General features: G+C 50.5%; 1 protein-coding gene across 3 annotated transcripts in view; it reads right to left on the bottom strand.

Annotated features, from left to right (window-relative positions):
• Positions 1 to 14,162, bottom strand: part of COL5A1 (collagen type V alpha 1 chain) — a 148,906-nt gene that overhangs the window by 20,707 nt on the left and 114,037 nt on the right. For all 3 annotated transcript variants that reach the window (XM_063409693.1, XM_063409692.1, XM_063409694.1), the window contains 17 exons: positions 12,679 to 12,723; positions 12,342 to 12,395; positions 11,463 to 11,507; positions 10,804 to 10,857; positions 10,241 to 10,294; positions 8,213 to 8,266; positions 5,836 to 5,943; positions 4,897 to 4,986; positions 4,758 to 4,811; positions 4,059 to 4,166; positions 2,820 to 2,927; positions 2,241 to 2,294; positions 1,528 to 1,581; positions 1,243 to 1,350; positions 1,106 to 1,159; positions 912 to 1,019; positions 730 to 783 (listed from right to left, as the gene is read on the bottom strand). In XM_063409693.1, coding sequence (XP_063265763.1) covers positions 730 to 783; positions 912 to 1,019; positions 1,106 to 1,159; positions 1,243 to 1,350; positions 1,528 to 1,581; positions 2,241 to 2,294; positions 2,820 to 2,927; positions 4,059 to 4,166; positions 4,758 to 4,811; positions 4,897 to 4,986; positions 5,836 to 5,943; positions 8,213 to 8,266; positions 10,241 to 10,294; positions 10,804 to 10,857; positions 11,463 to 11,507; positions 12,342 to 12,395; positions 12,679 to 12,723 — 1,206 coding nt within the window. The remainder of the gene's footprint in view (positions 1 to 729; positions 784 to 911; positions 1,020 to 1,105; positions 1,160 to 1,242; positions 1,351 to 1,527; positions 1,582 to 2,240; positions 2,295 to 2,819; positions 2,928 to 4,058; positions 4,167 to 4,757; positions 4,812 to 4,896; positions 4,987 to 5,835; positions 5,944 to 8,212; positions 8,267 to 10,240; positions 10,295 to 10,803; positions 10,858 to 11,462; positions 11,508 to 12,341; positions 12,396 to 12,678; positions 12,724 to 14,162) is intronic.

The following is a 14,162-nucleotide window of genomic DNA, read 5'->3' as shown; positions in this document are numbered from 1 at the left end:
TCCCAGGAGGACACTGACTCTGATCCCTGTCCATAGGAGTGAACACTCACATGCAGGAAGAATCACAAATTCTAAGAATGTGAAATAAGTACTGGATGGTTTATTATAGAATATAAATATAGAAATTAGGATTCTTAGCATATGGGGCTGAGGAGACAGGATGGAGGAATTGGGGAGTGGCCCCTGTGCTCCTTGTTCTTGCTCTCGTCCCCCATCTTGTGCTGAGTTGGGTTTTAGAGATTGGTTTAGAGTAGAACTGACATGTTAGCATAGGTAGTAGGCATTGGTACAATTTTGTAAATAAAAAATACGTCTCGGACAGTGGTTGGGTCAGGGGTACTGTACATAAGGTGTGGGGCTCTCTGAGCCGCCCAGTCCCCCGCGTGTCCTGCTCTGCTGGGGACGCCCTGCAGAGCTGGGACAGAACTGAGATCAGGGACCCTGCCAGGGAGGCCTGGCAGAGCTGGGACACAACTGAGATAATGAAGAATAAACAACCTTGGAAATGTGCACTGGGGACTCAGTTTGTCGTCTCTACCTCTGGTGTGAAACACCCAGGGCAAAGAGAAGACTGAAAACCTGATTAACTCTGGGAACAGTAACCCAGGGGAAACCCTCAGGGAACAGCAACCCTGGGGAAAAACCTTATTACCTTGGGGCCAGCAACCACAAGGAGAATCTCAGGGAAACAATAACCTTGAGACCATGCCTCTACCAGGGCTCACTTACCGGCAGGCCAACCTCGCCAGGGAGACCAGGCTCACCAGATTCCCCAGGTTCACCCTGCACAGGGAAAAAGAGGATGGGAATAGTCACATTTCTGCAGGGGGATGAGTTTTCTGCTGGCACAGCAAGGCCACTGCACGAGTGCTGCAGCAAACTCCTGCTTCAGGCTCGTCCGGGTGCTTTACCTTCTCTCCAACTGCACCAGGATTTCCAATTCCTCCAGGAGGACCCTGGGGACCATCTGCTCCTGGTGGCCCAGATGGACCTCTGGGTCCTGGTGGGCCTGGTGGACCCTGAGACAAAAGGAGGACAAATTTCAGAGGGGTTTCTCAGAGCAATGCCAGCGAGGAATGAAAAAAGAACGATGGAAGCCCCTTACCATCTGCCCAACGTCACCCGTTTCCCCCTTCTCCCCAGGCGGTCCAGGCAGGCCCTGTGGAGGTGCAGAGGAGGAATTTTAGCTGTGAACACCTCAGCTCTCATCGCCCCAAACCCTCCCTGGATGCTGCAAATTACCTGCAAGCCCACGGGGCCGGGGGGACCGGGGAAACCTCGGGGTCCTTCATCCCCCTTCTGACCGAAGAGGCCTTGCTGTCCTCGGGGCCCGGGCTCTCCATCAGCTCCCTACGAGGAAAGGGTCTGAAGAGCCCAGGACATGCCTGGGGTCACCCCAACCCCATCCCACCACCCCCTGCTCGTGTTGGGAAACAGCAGTGCCCCGCAGGAATCACGCCAGTGCTTCCCAGGAGGCTTTTTTGGGAATAAAAAATGGGATTTCTGCTAGCAGGGGGCAATACTCACAGCAGGGCCAGGCTGGCCAATTGGACCCTGGGGACCGGTGGGGCCTGGGGGACCCTGTCACAAAACAAAGAAATGTCAGAGGTAGGAGCAGAGCGACAAATTCACCTGGAAAAGGTGAATTCATTCTACACAATCCTCATTAAAACTGCATTAATTCCCAAAAGAGAGACGGAGAACAGGGCCAGGTCTCCCTGGACACCACAGCACCACTCAGCCCTGGTGCCAGACACATCCAAACACATTTTTGTGCAGCAGAGCAACAGCAGCACCCAGCCCTCACTCCTGGGTCACTCCTGTTCCTCAGGCTCTGGGCAGCACATAAAGGGTGTGGAACTGGAATTACCACAGGATTACAGCATGGTTTGGGTTAGAGGGACCTTTAAAACTCTCCCTGTCCACCCCTCTGTCATGAGCAGAGACATCTTCAACTAAATCAGAAAGGGAACTTCAGCCAAAGACCCAACTTTGATGGCAACATTGCTCATGTTTCACAGATATTTCCATGCTAAGTGGGTGATGTGGAAATATCTCAGTGTTCCTGGGAGCTGGAGGCTCCCACTTGAGGCTCTCACCCTTTTTTTTTTACATCATGTGGGTATTTGATGAAGCAGAGAAGATGAATCAACATTAGAAAACGATATAAATTCAATTTCTATTTCCAGCACTCAACAGAACTCAAGAGAAGCAGCTACAGCAGAGTCCCCTGCACTCACCTGCTCCCCCTTGTCCCCCTTGCTGCCCTTCTGTCCAGGCTCCCCGATCTCACCCTGCCAGGAGCAAAGGGACAACCACTTTAATTAAAACAATTAATCCCCCACCTCTCCCACATCCCATCCTCACCACAAACCCCACGGGGACAGGCCAGAGTGGGCTGAATCATTGCAGATTTGGCCACCCCAGGGGCAACCAAACCCTTTCCCACCCTGCAGCTCCTCGGTGCCCTGCAAGGACCTGCAGCTTGCAGAGCCTTCGGGCAGCCACCAGGGATTTGTCCCAGCTGATGTTTCCTGGGAATCCTGCACTCCAGTGAGACACGGGGCAAGGGGAATTCATTTAGAGAGGATGCATCTGTGGGCATGCACCCGCTACAGGTTTGGGGGAGGCAGGACTGGATTTTGGGGAATTTTTTGGCTGGAGGAGCACACGGAGCCCCTTCTGCTGCTGCTGCTCATCCCACGGGACTGTGATTTCCACAAAAGCCCTCCAGCAGCACATCCCACCCAACTGTGGGATGCAGCACGGTGGAAACGCTGCCCATTCCTTGCCAGAGTGAGCCCAGGCAGTGTCCCCACCTTGTCTCCATCCTCTCCAGGAGGTCCAACAGGACCCGCCGGGCCCGGCAGCCCCACGGGGCCCTGGATGCCATCCCGACCAGCCGGTCCTTGCGGACCCTTCTCCCCCTGCAAGCACAAAAACAGGCGGGTCGCACCCAGAGCTCTCCAACCGAGCCATTACGGCTCATTAAGGCTTCATTCAGCTGCTAATGACTCCTGGCTGGACGGGCAGGAACAGCAAGGCCGGTTCCAGCTGATGTTTCATCTGTGCTCCTTGTCTGAAACAAAACTTCTGTCTTGAGGGATAATGAGAAGAACAAACAAACGTAAACAGTGAATACTCAGATCACAGCTGCAATTTCAGTGCTACGGCAACATAATCTGATTTAACCTGAACCCTCTGCCATCTCTGTCTGGATGACAAACAAGACCCCGAGTAATTTTTACTCCCAGAAATCAGTTTTTGCTGATTCTGGTCCTGGCTGCCCCAGCACTCAGGGCTGCTCCCTCCCTGGCTGACCCCCAACTAAGGGGGGTTCTCAGGAGGCCCATCCCGAGATTCTGCACAAATAAAACCACCTGATGTGAATAAAACAATCTCTGCATCAACATCTACTTGCACTCCTTTGAGCAGGAGCCTTCAATCAAATTTGTTTGTTTACAGGAACCGAACAACAGTGAATATTTTCCACTTTCCTCATCCATGATTGAATTGCATCCGAATCCTGGGTGCTCTCCTCTAAATAAATTAGATGCCACATAAATTGCCTATTCATCTCTGCCCTGACTGGCACATCAGTGCAGGTACTCAGCAGGACAGATGTTCCTAAAACTGACTCACCAGGAAATTCTCGCCTCTGGAGCAGCTGCTGGAGTTTCTAACAAACCATTTCTGATACCAATCAACCACCAGAGCAGCCTGACATCACCAAAGCCACCTCTGGCTGATGGGACTGGCTCAGTTCTCTGCCCACAGGCCTGGCCTTTGGCTGTTTGTCACCTGGAGGTGACACAGGCTCTGTCACCTTTTCAGCCCCCAGGCCTTGTCGTTGCCTGAGGCCACGTCGGTCCCTGAGGTCACAGCCATGTCACCAACAGCTGACATGCAGTGGTTTGATGTGCTCAAGAGGAGAAAATTCATTTCTAATTGAATTCCTTATGATTTAAATCTCCCCAAGGACTGGTCCCACTGCTCAGCTCCCTCCTGCACACACCTCCAGCTGTCCCACCACTGTCCATCCTCCTGCTGGTACTTACTGGAGCTCCCTTTTCACCTGCAGGTCCTGGAGGGCCCTGAGGGCCAGGTCTCCCCGGCAATCCAATGGGACCAGCTGATCCTGCAGGGCCACGCTCCCCAGGAGAGCCCTGTTGGGAGGAGGAGGAGGAAAGGAGAATTAATTGCAGCATCAAGCTTCACCCACGCCCAGACAGAGAGAAATCCCAGCTCTCCATCCACGTTTGTGCACATCTGATGGGATAACTGCCACGTGAAGAGCTGGTGCCACCAGCCTAAGGGGCCCTGCAGGTTGTTTTTTTTGGAATTCAAATCCCTGGAAGGGCTGGATTCTCCTCTGGATGGTGAGGAGAGCTCAGTTCCTGGGACATATAAACAGCCTGGAACAAGAGCACGAGCCACTTCACAGCCAGCAGGGAGGGTGGGATGATGAATGTTCCCTTCCAGGAGGGTGGCCCTGAGCAGGGATCTCAAGCACAGACAACTCCCAGAGGGAAAGCAGGTGGATTAGAAGCAAAATCCTGGATGTCCCGAACCCCTGCGGCTCCCTCAGCCTGTCACGTACGTGCACAGCTGACCCCACAAAATGACTGAGCTGTTCCACACGTGGCTCGTAAAGGAACATCCAGGGAGCCGTCAGGAAAACAGGGATAAAGCCTGGAGCTAACCCTGGCCGTGCCAAGCCTGTAAATGGTGGTGCCTGCAAGGACAGGGATACTCACGGCTGGGCCTGGAGGGCCTGGGGGACCTTCGTTGCCTTTCAGCCCCGGAGAGCCCTGCAGGAAGGAAAGCAAAGTCAATTTGGGGAGCTGGAGAAGTGCAGCAGCCGGGAATTCTCCAGCTGGAGGGGCCTCTACTCACAATGGGGCCGGGGAGGCCTCGTTCTCCAGGGAATCCTCTCAGCCCGGGGGGCCCGTCCTTCCCGGGGAGGCCAGCAGGACCTGGATCCCCCTGCAAGGACAGGGATAAAGAGCTGAGAACCTGCATGTTATAAATGCCAGGACAATTTATTACCAAATTCAATAATTTGGTTTATTAAAAATTCAAATCACAAAATTTGGAATCAAATTACAGAATTTTAAGCGATTAAAAAAAAACCCCGCCCACAAACAGTGACACTTACTTGACAGAGTTTCTCCCGGGAAAAAGAGCCAAGGGTGACCCATAGACACAGACCCTGGCCGTCTGTGTCTCTAGCTGGGTACACGAATTTGCCATGTTCGAGGCTTGGTTTTTACACTCTTTATTCTGCCTCTGGCAATATTTCCCCATATTTCCCTTTGTTTCTTGGTTAGCTATTCAAACCCAAATCTATCTCCGGTCGGATTGAAAAGAGCTCCCCTCCCAAGTCCATGTGTTAATGTTCAGTTTTTATGGATCTTTATAGTTGATGAATGTTCGAGATATGGGTGATATTGCTCGATGGTCTGTGAAGGTGCTCCCGAGGTGTGAGTTGCTGATACCCGCTCATCTCAACAGGTCCCCTCCCAATACTTGAGAAAGCTGCAAAGTCTTTTGTTCCCTTCTGAATAGAGAAACCTCCTAAAACATAGACTTTTACCTGATATAAATTTATACAGCTTTATAATTTTCCAATTTATCATAAGAACATGAATTAATCATCTCACGTTTTTCACACTGCACATCCCATGGGGGAAAACTCAAAAACTCATCTCCTCAGCCCTGGGCTGGGGCAAGGCAGAGAGCTCCATTTCTTTCCTGAATCCTCCTCTCCATCTCCAGGGAGGGACAGGCAGCAAGGAGGGTGAATTCCAGTCCTTGGAATGACCAAGGACCTACCTTGGTGCCTTCTTTTCCAGTGAGGCCAGGGAGGCCTTGTTCCCCTGGGGGCCCTGGAGGGCCCGGATGGCCCCGCTCGCCCATGGGGCCAGTCTCACCAGTTGGACCCTGGAATAAAAACCAGACAGAGAAAATGGGGTGGGAAAAAAAACCCCAAACCAGTCAGAGAACAACTGAGGGAGGAAAAAGTGCAGGGCGTCAGTTTAGTCCTTGTTGGAACCCTGGGCACTGAGGATTTCAGGATTTCTGTGCTGACAGGCACTGACCCCCAAGCAAACACTGCATTGACCTGAGGGCGTGAAAAACACTTCCAAAATTGAGTTGGAATTGGGATTATGGGTGTGTAGTTTAAATAGAAGTATGTAATATCACAGGGTGGAAAATTTAGAGTTTAAGGGTTTAGAATATAGTAATATATATATAAAGCAAGATGGAGGATTTAGGGCAGAGGCTGAGTCCTTCTTTTTCACCTTCTTCTCCACGGCTCTGGGTGGTGTTTTGTAATTGGGTAGAAAAGTCTGCATTGCAGGCCACAGGTGGTTGGTTATGGGGTTAAAAGCAAAAATAATTTAGGTGTCATTTCATAATTGGACAGTTTATCCTTAAAAGGCCTTGTAGAGAGAGAGATGGGCTCCATTTTTAGTTTGTTAGCTAGAAGTGCTGTAAAACTCACAGTTTGTGAGGCTGTAATAGAGATAAGGATTAATAAACACCTGAGTCTGAACAAGAAACACTGTCTGGAGTGTTTAATCCCGACATTTAATCCCGACCCTGGCAAAAAGAAGATTAAAACACAAGTCCTTTGGGCTGTAATGGGATGGAAGAGATGCCTTTCAGTGCCACCAGCGATCCCTGGAGAGATTCCCCTTTGGCATCTACAGGCACCTTGCTCTGGAAGTGGCCAACACCACCCTCGGCACTCTGGAACAGAGAGCAAATCCCACCCAGAAGGGATGATAACACTCAGTTTTTCCCTTCTAATTGAAAACTTCCTAAGCACTCCCCAGCCCCGCTGATTCCTGCTCGGACGGGGCATAAATAATGCATGAGGCTCGTCCTCCCTGGCAATTACCGCCCCCTCTGTGCCCTCCGAGGGCACTCAGGGTGACAAGTGTCACACAGGGCTCCCCAGAGGGGAGGACAAAAGCCACGTGGGCAAAAATCACCACGTCCCTGTCCCTGGTGGCTTTGGGGACAGGGCTGTGACTCAGGGAGGGCACTCAGAGCCCCACCGAAATTGCCACCGAACCTAATTTGCACTTGAGAAGACCGACACAGCCCTGAGGGAATTGCCCCTAATCAGGGAATTTACAAATCAGGGACTTTCTGCTGTCATTAGAGAGGACAAATTCATTACTCTCTAATTAAAGAGCCGCTCCCCAGCAGCTCAGGGAAGGAGGCTGGACCCAAGGCAGTCCTGCTCACTGAAAGCTGAGCTTGTGCTCGTTCCCACATTGCAGAGCTCATGGGGACGGCAAAAAAAACCCAAAAAACCAGAAAACCAGAACCTGGCAGCACCTCCGATGGAAGAAGGATGATTTTCCTCCCAGGGACATGGAAGAACACTCCAACATCACATCTGCTCTGCCCTGACCACCAGCACAGCCCTTGGAGATCCCACTCAACTCCCTGTCTGCTCACGGGCTTTGAGATGGGTTGTGTTTTCCAGCTGGCTTGGGGTTTTTAAGCTGGTTTGTGGCATTTTTTAGCTGGTTTGTGGCGTTTGTAGCTGGTTTGTGGGGTTTTTTAGCTCGTTTGTTGGGTTTTTTTGGCTGGTTTGTGGGGGGTTTTAGCTGGTTTGTGGGGTTTGTAGCTGGTTTGTGGGGTTTTTTTGGCTGGTTTGTGGGGGTTTTTAGCTGGTGTGTAGGGTTTTTAGCTGGTTTGTGGGGGTTTTAAGCTCGTTTGTGGGGTTTTTTGGCTGGTTTGTGGGGTTTGTACCTGGTTTGTGGGGTTTAAGCTGGTTTGTGGGGTTTTAAGCTGGTTTGTGGGGTTTGTACCTGGTTTATGGGGTTTTTAAGCTAGTTTGTGGCGTTTGTTAGCTGGTTTGTGGGTTTTTTAAGCTGCTTTGTGGGGGTTTTAAGCTGCTTTGTGGGGGTTTTAAGCTGCTTTGTGGGGTTTTTAAGCTGGTTTGTGGTTGTTTTTAGCTGTTTTCTCACCCCACACCAGTTTTACACCAGGGTGGTTGTGCTGAGTTGACAGGAACCGCCTCCTTCACGTTTGTCTAAACCCCATCCCAGCCCCTCAGCAAGGTGACCCGGGGCCATGGGGGGATTCCACACCTGCCTCGGGAATTTCAGAGCCTCCTGCCACCTTCCACTCCTGGGAAAGGAGTCCCTGCTGCACAAGGCCGGTCCCAGGGGTGAGCATTGCCTCTTACCTGAGGTCCCACCACACCAGGGGGGCCGGGAGGGCCAGTCTTGCCTTGGAAACCCTGTCAGGGAAAGGGAAAAGACAAAGAGGTGACACTTCTGCCAAGGACTCCTCCTGTGAGGGTCACACTGCCACCAGCTGCTCCTCTCCCGGTGAAATCCCTGACCAGAACCGGCACCCGAAGGAAAAGAAAATTAAAAATCCAACATAAAGTGGAAAAAAATGTCTTTGTACATTTATAAAGGGTGAAACAGGGAGAAGAAGGGGTTCTCAAAGCTCAGCCCTGCTGTTTGGATGGAGCTGTTGTGGTTTGGCCATATATATACATATAAAAATCTGTTACCCTCATAAAACCACAGAGGAAACGCCAATTAAAAATGCCATTAATGGCTATTAAATGGCTATAAAAAAATCAGTGTGACTTTCTTCACGCTGAGCAACTCTTAAAAGCTATTCCCCTTCTCCTGCTCCCCATTCTGGTGCTGGTTTAGGCTCGGTTCTGGCTCAGCTCAGCTCAGGGGCAGCTCCACAACCCGCGGGGGCTGAGTGAAGCTTTATCTCCTCCATCAGCACTTGCTGAAAAGGAACCGCAGCCGTGTTTATCTCCGAAGGCTGATGAGCAGGGAAGTCTCCATGACAGCTCCTTCCAATGGCATTTTGAAGAGTGACAACGAGGAACTCTCACCACTGCAATTGTTTGGCTCTCCCAGGCTACTCCTTAAAAAGCACATTAATTACGGTTGTTACTCCAGCCTGCTGACAAGCTTGAGGAATGGCATTTAGGGCACACGGGCTGTTTTCCCGTTGCCACAAAAAGAGGATCAGATAAATCCCATGCCAACGCTAGCCTGTCATGCTGAAATAACTCCTCCATGCTTTTCTGGCTGCCTGCAGATCGGAAAATATCCTGTCACTGATGGGGAAATGGCAAAATTTCCTTGGGAAATGGAGGTACAATTAAAATTCTTATCACAGACAAGTATTTAGACCATCTCTGTGCAGGACTTTCCTTACTAACCTGAAGAAAGGGGTTTCCTTTTGTACTCTTTGAGCCTTGGGCACAGAGGTTTTAGAATCTGTCACGGGTTTTTTTTAGAGCCAATCTTTGCAAATCTAATACGGCCAAATATCTCCGAATGTCTGTTTGCTGCTGAATGGGAACTTAAATAAAGGGAAGTGCTTGACATGGAGATTTCAATCTTGCACGAAGATACACTGCACTGACCAGGCTACTGATGTAGAAAGAGCACTGAATTCATTTTTATGCTTCTCTCCTTGCTTTTTTGGCAGTGTGAGGGGAAAAGGAGACAAAAAAGGGACTTCTGCTGCCTGGGTCTGCAGGGGAAAGTGATCTCTGCAAGGTTGGCGGCACAGGTTAACAGAAATTCTGTTTCCTGGGAGAGGCAAATTAAGGAAAGCTATTAGGGAGAGCTTTCAGACCCATCATAATTAAAAGATCATTCTCCATTCACTCCTGCAGACTTGGAGGTTGATGCTTTTGATCCCAGTCTCAGCAGCTGATGAGAGCAGATGCTGTCAAAGTTCTCAGTGCTCCCTCCTTGGCTGGAGGTGTCCTTGGATGTCATGGAAAACTCAAGGAAGGCTCAATGTCAGTCAGGCTCTGGCAGGTGAAAACTCTTCACCTTTAAGCTAATCCCGACCCGAGGACTTGGCTCAAAACTGCCTCAAAGCCCTTGTTTTAAAATCAGTCTTACAGCGTGTAAATAAATATCTGGTGCTGAGCAGTGTTTGCACTGCCTTGCTTAGCAAATGCCAGGCAAGTTAATTAAAATTGTGTGATAAGCTGAGGGGAAAAAAAAATGCACGATGTGCAGAACCTTTTTAATGCTCATTTGCTGGGGAAGGCAGTGGGGAAAAATAAATGGGCTCCTTCCCACAGACCACCCTGAGCAGCTGCAGAGACACAGACCCTCAGGGAATCCAAACAATCCCAGCAGCACAGGAGGGTTTAGAGAAAAAAACCCAAACGAGGCTCTGGAGTCATGACCAGTCCAAGATTTTTTTGGTTACTCACAGTTTCTCCTCTCTGGCCAGGGTGCCCGGGCAATCCATCCTTCCCAGGAGGACCCTGTGGCAGAAAGGCAGGGGAGAAGCAGCATCAGCGAGTGCTCGGTGATAAAAGTGTGGCACAGATTGGATCATCCCTGCTGGCCCCAATTCCCAGCTATTTCCCAGGGAAATGGAGCTGCAGAACCCTAAAAGCTGCACCCCTTTCCCACCCATCTCCCAAAGGATTTGTCTCAAAGGAGCTGCTCACCACAGCCAGGAAATCACTCCCAAACCATTTCTGAGGTCCCCCCTTTGTACAACTGCAGAGACAGCAGTGCTGTGCTGTCCTCCACGTCCACAGAGGGAAAATAAAGCACAGAACGGCCACAAAGATCCCAGAGATCCTGAGTCAGTAGGAAATGAACATTTATAATCAGCTGCAATTTACTTGGCTATTTAAAATCTGAAGCCATCGGGTTGTTATCAGCACGTCTCAGTAATTTATTGGGAACGTCACCCCTTGTCAGGGAATCAGGGTGGGAAAGACTGGATTATTCCTTTGGGTGTCCTAGGAATTGAGTTACTTACAGGGGGGCCTTTTGGTCCAGGAAATCCAGTTGGTCCTTGAGGCCCTGGTGGTCCCTGGGATGAAAAACAAGCCAGAGAACTTGGTTAAGGAACCTGGAACACTTGATATGAAATATTATATCTCTGTGTGAGCAGCAGATCTGGAAAGCCAAATGCTGGGTGATCGTGTAGAAAAAATGACAAACAGACAAAACCCAGTGGGGAAAAAAAAAAAGTAGAAATTGAGGCTAAAATCATGAAAGTCCTGTTGTTTCAGGATTTTCCACCTGATTCTGGTCTGGAGAAAGCAGCAGGAGGTCCTAGAGAACCACATCCTCCAGAAACTGCCTGGAATTCTGCTTGCAGTCACCCAGGGGTGACATCTCCCTTCTCCCACGAGTGATGCTGTCACCCAAAGTCCCACCTGAGCCTGCCCAGGAGAGCTCAGACAGGATCTAAAGTGGTTTGGGGGACCTCTCTCCACACCAGCAGGTTCCACCTTGGAGTTCTAACTGGAATTTTCCTTCTTTCTTTTTGTTGCCCCCTGGCTCCTGCCCACTCCTCTCTGCTAACAGGGCACCCAGGAGGATCCTCCTTGCCAAAATCCCCTCAGCCCTGCAAAGCTCCTCCTCTGCCACAGCTCTGGGCTGAGTCCTGCTTCACCCCTCAGCTCCTCTTACCCTTTCTCCAGGAGGACCAGGGGGGCCATCACCACCAGAGTTGCCCTTTTAGGAAGAAGGAAAACAAGAGAGCATTAAAAAATAAATTAAAAAATCCCCAAATCAGCATCACAGCTTCTGTGTGCAAAGGCTTCAGATGGCACCAAGCCCACGGTGACACCACACCCCAGCAACTCCCCCAGCCCTCTCTAATTATAATTCTGTGGCAGGAGCAGCAGCCAGTGACAAATGAGCAGCTGCTTGTTCCCCCCTCAGCCCTTCATAAAAATCCAGGGGGGATTGGGATATTTGGATATTTCCATCACGCTGTGGCCTCCCTCAGAGAGACAAATGCTGCCCTGAGGAGGAGGGATTTATCCAAAATTCGTGCCAACACAAACAGAGATTTGTTTTTAGATCTGGCAGCACGGTGACAATGCCTCACAGCAAGCCTGGTGATCAGGGCTCAGGTGATCACTCAGTGCCTCTGGGCTGGCTGGGAGAAAAATCCCAAATTTGGCCTGGTGGGAAGGTAAAAATGGCTTAGCCACGCTCTGGAGACAAACAGCACCACATCCCCTCACCCACAACACAGCCTAAGGGCTCAGAGGGGTTTAAACTCTACTGGAATCCCAAAAACGAAGGCTCAGGGGAGGTTTGGGGGCTGCAGGGTTGTGCTGATGTTGGGGCTGCGATGGAAAGTGCTGCTGGCTCCTGGGCAAACACATTTACAGAACCTGGAGATGTCTTTTGCAGTTGGTTTATGAGCCATGGAGCTGGGAATGAACCTCAGGAGGGCTCAGCTTTCCAAATCCAATGGAAAAGGAAAGGAGGGAGGTGGAGGGTGATGAACCAGACGCTCTCTTAGGACACCACCCCAAGGGCTCCCCCAAGCCTTACCTTCGGGCCAGGTTTTCCAGTGCTTCCCCTGGGGCCTCTTTCCCCACGTGGACCCTTGAAAAGACACAAAAAAGTGACATTTGAAGCCTTTCTGCTGCCCCAAGCCCCTGAGCTACGTGGGGCCAGCACATCATCCCAGCAGCAGCAGCAAGGGGTGACAGGAAAGTCACCAGGAAGATTTAAACCATGTCCAGTGGTGACACCCAGCCCCAAATCTGGGTCCCCCTGGCTCAGCTGCAGCTGCTGAGGGTCAGATCCCCCCCAGTGAGGACACAAAGCACATCCCAGTTTCCCTTTTGGCCAGGAAAGGCACAAGGATGAAGAGCTGGCTCGTTACCGTGGGACCTCGCTGCCCCCTCGGACCTGGTTTGCCAGGAGTGCCCTGGAATGGAAAAGGAGAAGGGATTAGGGACCAGCACCACAGCAGAGCCTGGCACACACCAAAACTGCCTCAGAGCCTCCCTGCTTCTCATCTGCCACAAAAAGTCAGCAGCAGGGTCACTTCTGTCTCCTGATTCTTGTGTTTATTTGAATTTATAGCGCTTGGGCAGGTCAGCTTCTGCTCTCTGAGGGAATGAATCTCTTCAGCAGCAGCATCCAAAGTCCTTTAAAACCCCAAAATGCTTTCAAAGACCAGGCCACCCCTTCAGACCCTGCAGTATCCCAAAAAAACCCAACCAAAACCCCTTCAGCTCTGCCACCCCAACACCTGTAATCCCTTTTTGTCCCCTCCTGAGGTGGGGCAGGGTCCTCACCCTGCTGTGGGATTTGGGAGGAGTGGCAGCAGATTCCTGCTCGGAGCAGCTCCTCCCTGCACACAGGCCGGTTCAGCTGCCCAAAATTTACAAATTTTCCCTAATTCGGAGCTGAAAAGGGAATTCTGGCAGCAGCTCATGGGATGTGACAGCTGCACTCAGCTCCCCTGGATGGGGACTGGGATAATCCTGCCATGGAGAAGGCACAGGCTTCTGTGCAGTATATTTAAGCTGTGCCTAAAAGCAAAGGAACGGCCTAAAACCCCAGTTTGGGCTGGTCTCAATGGCCAAAAAACCACGGAGAGGTTGGACTTTGCCCCTTTGGACCTGCAGCCCGTTGATGGCACCAATCCCCTGAGAAAGGGGAGGAGAGGAAGCCTTGAATCCCATGGAAGGAGCACTGGGTGCTTAAAATATCCCTTTGCCATTTTCTGCCCCAAATCCATCACCTCGCTGCGCTGCCTGCTCGGCTCTGACACTCATTAACCAGCAGAACATAAAACAGGAGCTGCAAAACTTCACCAGCAACTTTCTTCCAGCTGCTAAAATTAGTCCTGCTGAATCTTCCTTGTTCTGCAGCTCCATTTATTAAAGCCTGCTGGCATTTTTTTTTTTAATTAATTACAAAATTCACTTTAAAGTACTCCAGCTGGTTTTTTTTTGAGCTTTGGGAGGCTAAATTGGGAGCAGGTGGGGAGGAGGGGGTGCCTTCCCTCAGGTAGCCCCCCACACTCCTCTCCTTCTCCCACAATTCTATTTTTAAGCCAAATTTCCCCTTGCTTATTGCTGTCGTTAATCATGCATTCAGCCCCATGTACACTGCAAAGAATTTACATTCCCTGTAAATGTACACAGATCTATATTTTTCAAACAAGGATTTTTGACGTGAAGGCAGCTAAATTCAGATTATTTTCGAGGCACAACAAGAAATAGTTGGATTTAGGGACCTCCACAGCCCCCTGGCTCTGTCAGACAGGGCAAGCAGGGAAATCTATTGTCCCCTCCTAATGGCAGATATGGCTCTTAATATAAGATTGATTATTCATGTTTAATTATTGATTTCATG

The sequence above is a fragment of the Prinia subflava genome, chromosome 12, assembly GCF_021018805.1.
Source record: "Prinia subflava isolate CZ2003 ecotype Zambia chromosome 12, Cam_Psub_1.2, whole genome shotgun sequence".
NCBI lineage: Eukaryota > Metazoa > Chordata > Aves > Passeriformes > Cisticolidae > Prinia > Prinia subflava.
The sequence above is the reverse complement of the archived record's forward strand: the minus strand, read 5'-3'. Positions and strand labels throughout refer to the sequence as shown.